At 37.0% G+C, this 13,174-nt stretch overlaps 1 protein-coding gene and 1 non-coding gene across 3 annotated transcripts in view; one reads left to right on the top strand and one right to left on the bottom strand.

Annotated features, from left to right (window-relative positions):
- The window catches only part of Ophn1 (oligophrenin 1), a 358,580-nt gene that overhangs the window by 326,284 nt on the left and 19,122 nt on the right, over positions 1–13,174 (top strand). For both annotated transcript variants that reach the window (XM_052733231.1, XM_052733226.1), the window contains exons 20-21: positions 7,017–7,164; positions 12,394–12,714. In XM_052733231.1, coding sequence (XP_052589191.1) covers positions 7,017–7,164; positions 12,394–12,714 — 469 coding nt within the window. The remainder of the gene's footprint in view (positions 1–7,016; positions 7,165–12,393; positions 12,715–13,174) is intronic.
- Positions 2,509–2,582, bottom strand: Trnav-uac (transfer RNA valine (anticodon UAC)). The gene has a single exon. It is a non-coding gene; the product is annotated as a tRNA-Val (tRNA).

The following is a 13,174-nucleotide window of genomic DNA, read 5'->3' as shown; positions in this document are numbered from 1 at the left end:
GTACAAAAGTGGCAAATGATGGAAGAAGGTCCTTCAGGCACTGAGAAGAAATCACACGGGGTAGAGGGCACAAGTGCAGGTTTCTATCTCCTGAATAGAAACTGGGGACAAGGTAAGATGAGTTTATGAGTGTTGATGTTAATGAGAAAACAGAAAATTGAAGGTATTTCCTTCTAAGGACCTCTGCTTTCTCTGAAGTGTGAGACAGAGTCATCTAAATGGAAATATCCTTTGATCTAGTGTGTTATGAATGCTTGGCAACAATTACATCTAACTGAGCAAGAGGTAGCAATGATGAGGTTGTCTTCAGAAATAATGCTCACTTTAGTGCTATTGGAAGTGTTGGATGCATGGGTGGATGAGTGGTTGGATAGATGGATGGATGGATATTAAAAAAAACCCATCTAACAAACACTAACATACCATGTATTCTGTTTCCTCACTCTATTGAACTTTTTCAAAATATATTCAGAAACTCAATCCAGGCTAAAATTTTTCTTGGATCCCACCCACATTCAGTAATTATTTGCCATCCTTATGCAGTTTTAATAAAGCGAGTTTTTTTTCAACCTTGACTTTATTTTGCAGTTTGGGCCAATAGTTCTTGGTTGTAGAGATTGTCCTGTGTATTATATGAATGACATGTTTAGCAGCATCCTTGGCCTTTCTCTACTACATACCATTCCCATTTCTACAGTTGTGACAACAAAATATTTCTATGGCAACATGAAAGATGCTCTCAAAGACAAAATTGCCCCCAGTAGGGACATTCTCTTGTTAAAATAGGTCCTGGAGAGAGAAGAAGGGAATCAACACTAGAAAAGTACTTCTATTTACTAGCTGACCATTATATTTGAAGTAGGTGTAATCTCTTTGGGCAGATTGGCATATTGAGTTTCAGAGAAGTTAAATAACTTTACTTAAGATGACTAGGTAACAAATGATACAGCTGAGATTTGAACTCAGGTATGTTAGATTCCTAAAAGTTTGGTTCTTGGTTAAACAGTAAAAAGCAAGTAAAGATTAATACATACGTACACATGCAAAACCATGTTTAAATTGTGCTGTCATATCCATACCGCCCTATCAGCTACTTAAAAATATTTACTAAATCTTTCAATTTCATTTCCTATGAATCTACATCACATTTTAATAGTTACATAATATTCATCTCTAGATAAATCATAATTTATGTGACCTGATTCATGTTATATGATCTTGAAAATTTTCTTTGAGGAATGCTGCATGGAAGTTATCAGCATATAATTATGTCAGTGTTTTTTGCTCAATGAGAGTCCTAGAAGTGATGAAAATGAAAGGGACATTCAAAGTCGCCACTTGAATGAATGCAAATCACTCTCTTAACAGAGCTTATAAAGATGACTTTCATCCAATTATTTACTAGTTCATTGTAATAAATTAGTCTAATGGAAAAATGTGATATATTGTTCTTTTAATATACATTTTATGATTGCCAATGAAGCTGTTGTTACATTTTCATGTTTCTGAGCTGTTTCTTTTTCTACTTTTTCATATGTCCTTTTAAACCTTTGTCCATTTTTCTGTTTTAGCAGCTTGCTTGTTTCTTATTATTTGATATTAGCTCATTGACTATTATGTGCATTGTATTTTCCCTAAAATGTATTAATAGTATCATTTTTCTAGATGAATTATTTTTAAAACCATTTTTATTTTGCTTAGGAAAGCATAATTAGATTAGTTTTAAGGTTTATAGTAGAGGCTAATAATATGCTAATTTGCCTGTTATATTTGCTAAGCTTAGGATTATCTCTCTCTCATGAGACACAAAAATAACTCTGAAGGGAATATGTTATCTAAATGTTAAAAGAAGAAAACAATAATTAGAAAAATAGTGGTGAAATATTTTAAGATCTTAATACAGAGATAATCTTACTAAGACAAAAAACATTTAAAGCTATTGATGGATGTATAGATTGTATGCAGCTTTTTAGGGGTATAGAATTTTAGCTTATGTAAGATAAAGCACACTTACTATGTATACAACTTAGTAAGTTTTGACATATCTAAGCATCTCTGAAATCATTACCACCTTCAAGACAATGGGTATATTTGTCTTCTTGAATACATTCTTCCTGTCTCCTTGGAGGTTCTTCCCTCTATTTCCTACCACATCTCTCCTACCGTGAGAAACCACTGATCACTTTCTGACAACACAGGTTCATTTTCATTCTCCTATAAATGGAAACATGTAGCTTACTGACATTTTTCTTTTGCTGTGAACTTTGAATTTACCACAATTATTCTGATAATAATTCAAGTCTTCCATAGAGGGTTTTTTTTTTTTTTTTTTTTTTTTTTGGTTTTTCGAGACAGGGTTTCTCTGTGTAGCTTTGCGCCTTTCCTGGAACTCACTTGGTAGCCCAGGCTGGCCTCGAACTCACAGAGATCCGCCTGGCTCTGCCTCCCGAGTGCTGGGATTAAAGGCGTGCGCCACCACCGCCCGGCAAAACATTTAAGTCGCTACCTTGGTTCCACTGGGGCTCGAACCCAGGACCTTCTGCGTGTAAAGCAGACGTGATAACCGCTACACTATGGAAACCACACACCCATAGAGGTTTTATGTAGCAGAAAACATGCATGTACTGTTACTTTGCTGTTTATTCTTTATCCAGCATAATTATTGTGAGGTTGGTAATTGTACAAATCACTAGTTTCTCACTTTTATTTCTTCATAGTATGTCTTTCCATCTACCATGATTTCATTATCTTTGAGTTATTTGTACCTTGACAACATTACAGGTAAAGCTTCTATAAACATTTAACATTACAGATAAATGAACATTTGTGTATAAGGCTATATGATTAATTTTTTTCTTTAGGTTGCTTGGTAATAACATGTTTAATGTTTTCATATTTTTTGTCAAACTTTCCTCAAATAATTTTGTGATTTTACTTTCTCGAAAAGGCTGTGAAAATCTCATTATTTAAACACACATGCACATATACACATACGAGAGAGAGAGAGAGAGAGAGAGAGAGAGAGAGAGAGAGAGAGAGAGAGAGAGAGAGAAGACTTTTTCAGTTAAAACATTTGGGCCTGGATACTTATCTTTGGCACTATTTATTTATTTATTTATTCAATATTTTCAAAAGTTATATGACCATTTAGATGATTTCTTTCAATGGGTTACATTTTTAGATGTCCTCTGCATCTATAACACATTGTGTGATGCTGGCGACTTAATCTACACTCCACCACTGAGCTGCTTGTACTTAGCCAACCCCTAATGCACATTTTTTTTATATTCCTACCAGGAGTCAGAGTTCCAACTCCACCATATCCTTCTCAATGTAATATTTTCTGTCAATTCATCATTTTGATAAGTATGTAGTAGGATCTTAATGTAGGTATTTTTGGCATTTCCCTGATGATCTAATGATACTAAACCTCTACTTATGTTTGCCGTAATTGCACACTTTTAAACTTGATAAAGTCTAATATACCAATCTTTGCCTATAAATTAGTTTTAGCTTATCAATTTCTTCTTTTATAAATGTTTGTGTCTAAGATATCTTTTTCCATGCCAAAGTCAGAAGGACTTTTCTTAATATAATTTTTTTTCATTTAAGCCTGTATATTTGGACATAGAAAAAGTTTGTATTACCTTTTATCTATGATCTAAGATGTGGATTCGTATTCTGATTGTCACAACCTATTGTTATGAGTTTTCCATTACTGTATTATCATTGCTGATCTTTCTGAAAACAATCTAGTCATCTGTATAGCTATTAGGACTTTATTTGGACTTTCTGTAGCCATTGATCCATCTTGACACTGATGGCATGCCGCACTGTCTTGATTATCATAGGTTTAGATGATAAGGCTTGAAATTGGGTAATAGCGGACCTTCAACTCCATTTTTCTTTTAAGATATTATTTTTGTTAAGTCCTTTGCAATTTCCTATAAATCTTCGAATGAACTTATTAACTTCTATCAAAAACTTTGTTGGGGTTGCATTCAAACTGAAATACTTTGAATTTTTGGTAACTGGGGCAACTGTCCCCTCTCTGGTATTTTCCATGGTTACTTCTTATTTCCTTGTCTTTTCCACCTCTAAGAAAGGGTCCTGCTGTGCTCCCCTTCGGCTCCCCTTCATGCACTGCTGTCTGCGTGCTTCTCTCACATGTGACAGTGTGATAGTGATCAAAGGCTGGTCCTGTTGGTTTCTGTCATCTCTAAGAAACCACTAACTGTCACTGCTACATTCTCAATGGCTCAGAAACCATTGGTGCATGTGTTTCTTCTATTTGGTTTTGTCCTTTTGCCCCCTTGTGTCAGACTGAAAGAAAATGAGGCCCTATTGCCATATCTTAGAAAGAAATAGTTGAAATGGTGTTTTCCAGAAGGGGATGCATTTGCCCTTGTGTGTCTAATTTATAAGTGTACTTGATTTTTTGAGCCGCCATGTCAAGGCATTCTTCTGGGTCTCAGAGACATAGTGGTGAACATAGTAGACTTGTTTCATAAAGCTTAAAATCTATTACAGCCATAATGGAAATTAGTGTGGAATTTTTGAAAGAAAGAGAAAGAGAAAGAAAAGCAGAGGAAGGGGGAGGGTAAGACAAAGCAAGAAAGAAACTGTCTAGTTAGGGTTACTGTTGCTGTAATGAAACACCATGACCAAAAGCAACTTGTGGAGGAAAGGGTTTATTTTGCTCATACTTCCATATAACAGTTCATTCTCAAAAGGAATGAGGGCAGGAACTCATGCAGGGCAGGAACCTGGAGGCAGGAGTTGACTCACAGGCCATGGAGGAGTGCTGCTTACTGGCTTGCTTCCTTTGGCTTGCTCAGCCTGTTTTCTTATAGAACCCAGGACCTCCAGCCCGGGAATGGCACCACCCACAGTGGGCTGGGCCCTCCTTCATCAATCACTAATTAAGAAAATGCTTCACAGGCTTGCTTGAACCTGCATCTATGGAGGCATCTTCTCAATTGGTGTTTCCTCCTCTTGATGATATAGCTTGTGTCAAGTTGACATAAAACTAGCCAGCACAAAAACTAGCAATAAAACTACTATATGAATCAGCTATACAATTCCTGAGCATTTACCCAAAGGTCTCTATACCCTCCCTACATGTTTACTGCTCTTCTGTACACAATGGCAAGGAAATGGGACCAGCCTAGGTGTCCAACAGCAGATGAATGAATAATGAAAATGTCGTACACATACACAATGGATTATGTTCAACCATATTTAATGAAATCGTTAAATATGCAGGAAAATAGATGGAATTAGAAAATACCATATTGAGGCAACCCAGATTCAGGGAGAGAAGCACTACGTATTCTCTCTCATAGAGATCCTAACACGTTTTGAAAGATGTGCATTTATACGGGAGTGACTTTGTGTAGATGCCAGGAAACTGGAAAGGGGCCTGTGAGAGGAGACAAAAGAGGTTTCAAGGGAAAAGAGCAGGGAGGGTAATAGAACATGTGTGGTCTGACTGTGATAAGAGGAATACTGGGTGTGGAAATGTTTAAGCAGACATTGGTGGGGGGTGGGGGTGCAGAGAGATGATGGAGAGAAGAGGAGGAGTCAACAGCAGCAACAGTAATAATAATAATAATAGCCGGGCGGTGGTGGCGCACGCCTTTAATCCCAGCACTCGGGAGGCAGAGGCAGGTGGATCTCTGTGAGTTCGAGGCCAGCCTGGGCTACCAAGTGAGTTCCAGGAAAGGCGCAAAGCTACACAGAGAAACCCTGTCTCGAAAAACCAAAAAAAAAAAAAAAAAAAAAAAATAATAATAATAATAATAATAATAATAAATCTAGTTAGGAGACAGAAAATTAACTAAATGAAAATATATGTTTGTTTAAATGTATGTATTTATGTATGTACGATTAAAAAGTGATAAATGCTAACATCAATGCAACAAAAAATAAAAAGTCAGGGAAGAAAGGAGGTTGGGTAGAGGGAGGTACATCAAAGTTTATATAAACTGAGTTGGAAAGCCTTTGTGAGAAGTGTATTTGACTGGAATCCTGCAAAACGGAGCAAGCAAGCTATATGGATAGTTGGAGAGAGAACTGTCAATACAAAGGTTGTGGTATGTATAAGGTATAGTAAGGGACATTTGTAACTAGTACAGTACTGGAGCAGAAGCTCACAAAAATGCTATCTAGCTATTTCAGGTCTCTGTTAGGAGAACCAAAGGAATGACCTAGAATTATGTGGCTCAATACTCATCTACTTACTCCTATTCTATTGTCTATTACTTTCAACCATGAAATATATTTGGCTTGTGATTGTACATACAATGTTCCTGTTAACACTTTTACACAGGCATTCCACATGTTAACAATTCTAATCACAGCTATTCTTGTACTCCTCCAGCTCATCTTATATATAATATCCAAGGTACTTTGAATTTTCTTCTCAACTTTATTTTATTTATGTTTTAAGTAATGAACATGCCATATTATGAAATTTTCTGTAGGAGAACAAAATAATTATGAGAGAAAACCAATTTTCTTCTTTCTATTCCTCAGCATCGAGACAAACAACATATCTAGATCCTTAAGTGTCCTTTTTAGAAATATTGAGTACATATATGTACTAAACATGAGTGTGTTGAGTAGCCCTTTAACCTCACCTTCACCCATACAAAGCAGCTTGACAACCCTGTTGGGTAGTTGCTGTTATACTCATATTCCAATTGAGAGAGGATGCTGAGGCTCAAATAGATTCAGGTAGATGTTCCCTGAAGTCTCACTGGTAGTTAAATATAAAACCCAGGGTTGCATTGCTGTTTTTTATCTGCACTCTTTCTCCACACCGAGGGTCAGTTCTATGCATTCATCATGGTAGGAGACATTGAACACTTGTTGGTAGTTAGAGGAAGCAAGAAAATTCCTCTGCTCCCATTAACCATTTTAGTATTCACATGGTCAACCAGATACAGTGGTGGAATGCATCAGTGAGTACCTTGCCTAATTGTCACCCGGGTATCTTTCTTCCTTCTCTACAGATATATTTAGGTCCACCTGAGGACAGCCAAGTACCTCCAGTGCCTCCACCTCGAGTGACAGCAAGAAGGCACAAACCAATCACAATCTCGAAGCGTTTGCTGAGAGAAAAGACAGTGTTCTACACTTCTTCCCTGGATGAAAGTGAAGGTCAGTGCTTAGCTTCTGCATGACAATTACATGCGAAGAAAATATTGAAGGACAGAAATGGGAGTGTGGCTATTTTCTCCATACAATGATAGGCCTTTCCTAGTTCTTTGGCTTACAAGCAGTCAGGAGAAGCAAAGCTTATAGTTTGTATTCTAAGAGGAAATTAGGTTATTGGCATTTGATGGGGCAGAGGTAAAATCTTTAATGGAAGCTACATGATCCCTTGCAAGGCTAGCGGCAAATCCAAGTTGATCTTAGGTGTGTGCATCTAGTACATTGACATACGTGAACAAGGTTCTTGCTAATGTTCCGAGAATATAATTTAAATACAGCTACAATGGATTGAATAACTGCCGTGTTCCAAGTAATTTGATAGAGGACAAATGAAGTTAAGCCACATGGCCCTGCCTTTGTGGAGCTTGTAGGATAGAGAAAGATATGGCTATGTGAAAAATTAACATCATCCAATGGAATGATAATTCGTGAAGAGACTGCACCTTTCCTTAGTTGGCCTTAGTTCCCTGCCACTCCACTCAGACTACTTTATCAAGGTTACCTATAATTTCCACATGACCGAACCAAGCACCCCACTATTCTTGTGAGCTGGTGAGCAACATGTGACAGTTAACACCTGTCTCTTCATGGACTTAGCCTTCAGGACACTAAATTTGATCCTTCTCATTCCATCTCATCCTCCTCTACTGCTTTTCCTTCTTTTTTCTAATTTTGATATTTGAAGACTCCAAAGGTCTTAACTCTCTTCCCTATGCTATTTTTTTTACATCATCTCTCTAGGTCTAGTGTGTAAATATCGTTTAAATGCTACAGATGACTCTCCAATTTTTTAAAGACAGGATTTGTTCTCCCCTTTATTATTATCTCAAAAATCTCTGTTGAACTATTCTCCACAGATTGACTCACTGACTTCTAAAATTAGAAATTCAAGATGAATAGAACATGATTTGTATTTTATTTTAATGGTGGTGGCTGGAATCTAAGACTTTGCACAATGACAAGTGATCATTCTATCACTAAGCTACACACCTCTTCCTCAGCCCAAAGCACAGTTCTTGATTATCTATGGCTTCTCGCCCTACTCCTTTTGTGATCCCTCCCTTCTAAACAACTTTCAGCTCTAGTCACCTGAATACCAAGGTCAAGGACGTTGGTCTTTCCTGGTGGCTCTTTTCCTTTACCTCTTGCATTAGATCCATTGCAATTCATTTTGGCTGTGGATGGACATCACGTGCTAAATCCTTAGTTTCCCTTTGGACCACACACACTGAGGCTGTGCCATCTCTTCCCAGCTGTCTGTGCTGGCCTGCTCGAATGCCTGTAATCCATTCTCCAAAGCAGCCAGTAAATTGTCCATCCTTTCAAAAATGTGAAGCACGTGACTTCATTCCCCCTGCTCCAAACTTTCAGTGACCTCTCTTCATGTTTCGGTTTTTTATGCTGTTTTCAGTGACCCCTGCTTATCTATCTGAACTTTCTTTATGTACTTTTCTGTCCCCTTTGCTCTCTCTCTCCTCTAGTTTCATGAGCCTTGATATTCCTTATGGGTCTCAAGTTTGCAAATGCCATCTCCTTGTAGAGACCATTTCTGAGCATCCAAATCTTCCTTCCTTTCCCTTTACATTGCTTTGTTTTATTCATGTCACCTGCTACTACTTGATGACATATTTAGTATCTACTTTTCCCCTCAGAATGTTAAATCCATTTTATCACCATGTCTGGGAACAATCCCTACTATACAGTGTGTGTGTTTAGTACATGTTTATAATGGGAATGAATGGATGTATTAGGTGTATGAATAGAAAGGAATCACTTCCATAAAGGAGGAAGAGAAAGTTGAAAATGGATGGGAGTACTGAATGTTTGTTTTGTTGCCCCATAATTAGATTTTTTATGAAATAAATTTGTTTATAATGTTCCCCGCAAAAACTTTATACCAGCAGACCCTTTTATTTAGCGTTTTATACCCTACACCAGCACAACACTTGCTACATAATAAGTGTCCAGTTAATGAATGTATCAAATGAATGAACTGAGTGTCAGTAGACCTAAGGTCTAATTTTATTTTGGTCACTAACTTGTTAAATAACTTGAACTAACCACTTCCCGTATCTGGAGTTCAATTTGCCCTGCTCTATGGTGAGGGCTTTGTAGCAGATCTTCAGTGAGATTACAGTCTATACATTAATTTTTTTCGTTTTTGGTTTGATAAAGAATGATCAGGCCATAAAATATACCCCTTTAAATTGTAAATCTCAATAAAATGTATGTGCAACCACCTTATCTGAAAATATTTGCATTATCCCAAAAGGAAACCTTCCAATTCCTCCTTTTTTTCCCAGCCTCTGGCAATTACTTTCTATCCCTAGAGACTTATTTATTCTGAAATTTTCATATAAATGGACTCATATTCTATATAGGTAGCTTTTATGGGTAGCAAATTATTCTAGGGTGTATGTCCTTTCTGCTGCTATATGGTATTACAGGGTGTGACTATAGCACATTATGTTTATCCATTCCTCAGTGAATGGTCACTTAGGTTGTATTTGTGTTTTAGCTATTATGAATAATACTGCTGTGAGTATTCAGGTTGCTGGGTGAATGTCTGACTTCAGTTGTCTTGAGTATATTGCTGAGTTATAGATTTACTCTGAAGTTAAACTTTTGCAGAATAACCATGCTAATTTCCAAAGCATGTATGCCATTTTACTTTCTCACCAATAAAGGATAGTGGTTCATATTGATCTGTATTCTGATCAGTACTTGTTACAGTAATCTGACCTTTTCATTCTGGGCATCTTAAGTGGGTGTGAACCTATAATCTCATTTAATCCTCAATATTCCGGTATGAAGTAGGTGCCTGAACTTCAGGAAGTCCTTTGTAGCTCAGAGAAGGTAAGTAATTTGTCCAGTTAACACCACTATGAAACTAGAAGGCAGCAGTTTATACCCTTAAATTTTATCCCAAATCCCATATGCCTACTAAATGTAACACTGTACTTTTTTTTTTTGGTTTTTCGAGACAGGGTTTCCCTGTGTAGCTTTGTGCCTTTCCTGGATCTCGCTCTGTAGACCAGGCTGACCTCGAACTCACAAACATCTGCCTGCCTCTGCCTCCTGAGTGCTGGGATTAAAGGGGTGCGCCACCACTGCCCGGTAACACTGTACTTCTTAAAATGTGCCTCAGCACCATTCTAAATAGGAACCAATCCTACTCACCACTTTTCTTGACAAGTAGCATTTCATTATTTGATTTCCAAATTTATATTCTGTTTATAAATAATATTTTAGTAAATCCTTCCCCCATCATCATGGACCCTTTCATATCCTGTATCAAATCTTTGGCCATTCTAAATCTGTTATATTTGTTTGACACATGGTCTTGCTATGTGGCTTAGTCTAGAACTGAACTTTCAATCCTTCTTCATCAGCTTCCTGAGTGCTAGGATTACAGAAATGTGCAACTAACTACACCTTACATCTGTCTATTCTACCTCTTTAATAAAAAGACTGTGTTTCTTTACTGGTGCTATTTCCGTTCAGGTCTTTGTCATCAGCATTCCCATATATCCCCAAACCTCTAGCTTGTCTGCTCTAATCTGCTTTTCATACTGAACCCAAGTGGATGTTCTGGAAACATATATTTGATACTGCTTCCTTTCCTCCTACCAGTGGTATGTTCATATTCCTAAGTATGACATCAGGTCTTAATGAAATACCACCAAGCTACCATAGACCAAGATCTAGCTACTCACATCTTTTATCATAAATGCTCAAGACAAACTGAACTTATTATTTGCTTTTTAAAGATATTTTCTTGTTTTAAAATTATCATTTGTTTTTGAAATTATAATGTATTTACATCATTTCCCCCTTCCCTTTCCTTCCTTCATAGCCTGCCATATATTCTTCCTTGCTCTCTTTCAAATTCTTGGTCTCCTTTTTAATTGACTATTGTTACATGCATATATGTATATATATGAATATAAAAACATCTATATTCCTAAGTATAACGTACTCAGTCTGTATCATGTAATATTTTCTAACAAAGCATGATTATTTTTTACTCCTCCAAGCTGTTGTTTGTCTGAACAATTTTGATTCATTTATACCCTCCACCCGTTTCTCAGCCAGAGTTCAACAATTAACTCTAAATGATCATTATAACAATTATATCTAAATGAAAAGAAGACAGAACAGTAATTCCCTAAGATTAGCTGTCTAGTCAATGTTTAAATTTTCCCATTGTCTTATTACAAAAAACAGGTTACAGATAAGGTCCCTGTGTTACCATTGGTGAATACACCTCTCAAATTTCTCCTTTTGCTGAACAGAGACAGTATGCTTAACTACTGAGCTGTAATATAGCTTTATTTACATGTCTTTTAAAATTTATTTTTGTGGTGCTGAGAATGAAACCCACAAACTTGCACATTCTATACCAGTGCTCTATCACTGAGTTGTTAATCCCAGCCCTAAGTTTCCTATTATTAATGAAGGTGACAATTTCCATAGTAGATATTATTAATCTGGGGGCTTCATTGATTGTTTCTGGAGACAGTGAATAGCTTAAGGTTAGCTTTCAGAATTTTAAATATATGTGTGTGGGCTTATTTTTCTAGCAAAAGATTTTCTGGCTGTTATTGTGTTCTCTGAAGCTTTAACTATATTCGGAATCACTTAAATGCCTATTCTAATGGGCATAGGAAATTATGGACCACAAAGGCTAAAGGAAGAATGTAAATTGGCTATTTGAAGATATTTTTACATGGATGGAGAAAGAAATTAAATTCTGTTAGACTTGTTAGCTTGAAATTTGAGAAACCTTAAAAAATTGCTTTTAAAAGAACTACTTGAGAATTAGTTGATGCATTTATTTAGAAAAAGTAAATTATGTAATTGATTGGGCACTCTGTCCTTTTTGAATTGCATCCCCTTGAATAAAACAGCTTGGAATACTAGAGTTTATTCAGTTGTGTTGGTGAAAGTCATATAAAATCTTTAATTGAACCTCATTTGAATGAGACCTGTGACTCTATACAAATTGGGCAGGGTGCATACTCTTCTTGTGGGATGTAGTCAGTCTGAACTACAATAATAACAATTTTCAAAGTGTGTGCAGATTTTCAAAGTTAAATATGTATCCATGCATCAAAACAAAAACACTTTTGAAGGTCATCATTAATCTTTCTTCTTTGTACCAACTTTTTTCAGATGAAACTCATCAAACTCCTAATGGTACAATCACTAGCAACCTGGATCCCCCCAAGCTACCGCAGCACCTCAGACTACCCATTCAGAAAAGTGGGGAAACTGATCCTGGAAGAAAGTCCCCAAACAGACCTGTTTCTGACTGCCAGTCCGAGCCTGGCCCAGAGGTGGATGTGGGGAAGCTGGTATTTAGGTTGCAGGATGGAGGGACCAAGACTACTGCAAAGGCCACTAATGGACCTGTGCCAGGCTCTGGACCCACAAAGACGCCTTCTTTCCATATAAAGAGACCAGCTCCCCGGCCAGTGGCTCACCACAAGGAAGGTAAATGTTTAGCAATCCTATGGGAGGCAGAACTGAACTGAGCTACTTTTCATCTTGGAAACTTTCTAGGGTTGGAGGTATCTTCCTTCCTTGCTCTGCCCTCCCTCTCTCCCTCTTGAAACGCTTCCTCTTATTCCTTGCTTTTTTAATTGTAATTTTTAAAATTAGCTTGCAATGTAATTAGTAGGTTTCAGTATGAGATTTTAATACACATTTCATTTGAGTTGATTGATCCCCCATTTCCTTGATTTCCCCTTCCCTGCTGTATAATTTTACCCTCAATATTCCCCCTTCCACTTGGTTCTATTGTCTTCCTTACTTGCTCCCTTAGAGCCTCCTTTTTCCCAGTCACATGTGTCTCTTTCTAGTTTCCTGCCCTTTACTCATATTTACTTTTTTGTGTAGGTGTATTTCACAGTTAGAATCTAAGATATGCATATGAGAGACAATATACTGCAGC

Source organism: Peromyscus californicus, unplaced genomic scaffold, assembly GCF_007827085.1.
Source record: "Peromyscus californicus insignis strain IS unplaced genomic scaffold, ASM782708v3 Scaffold_10__1_contigs__length_136768540, whole genome shotgun sequence".
In the NCBI taxonomy this organism is placed as follows: Eukaryota; Metazoa; Chordata; class Mammalia; order Rodentia; family Cricetidae; genus Peromyscus; species Peromyscus californicus.
Note: the sequence above shows the minus strand (reverse complement) of the source record. Positions and strands in the feature narration are given on the sequence as shown.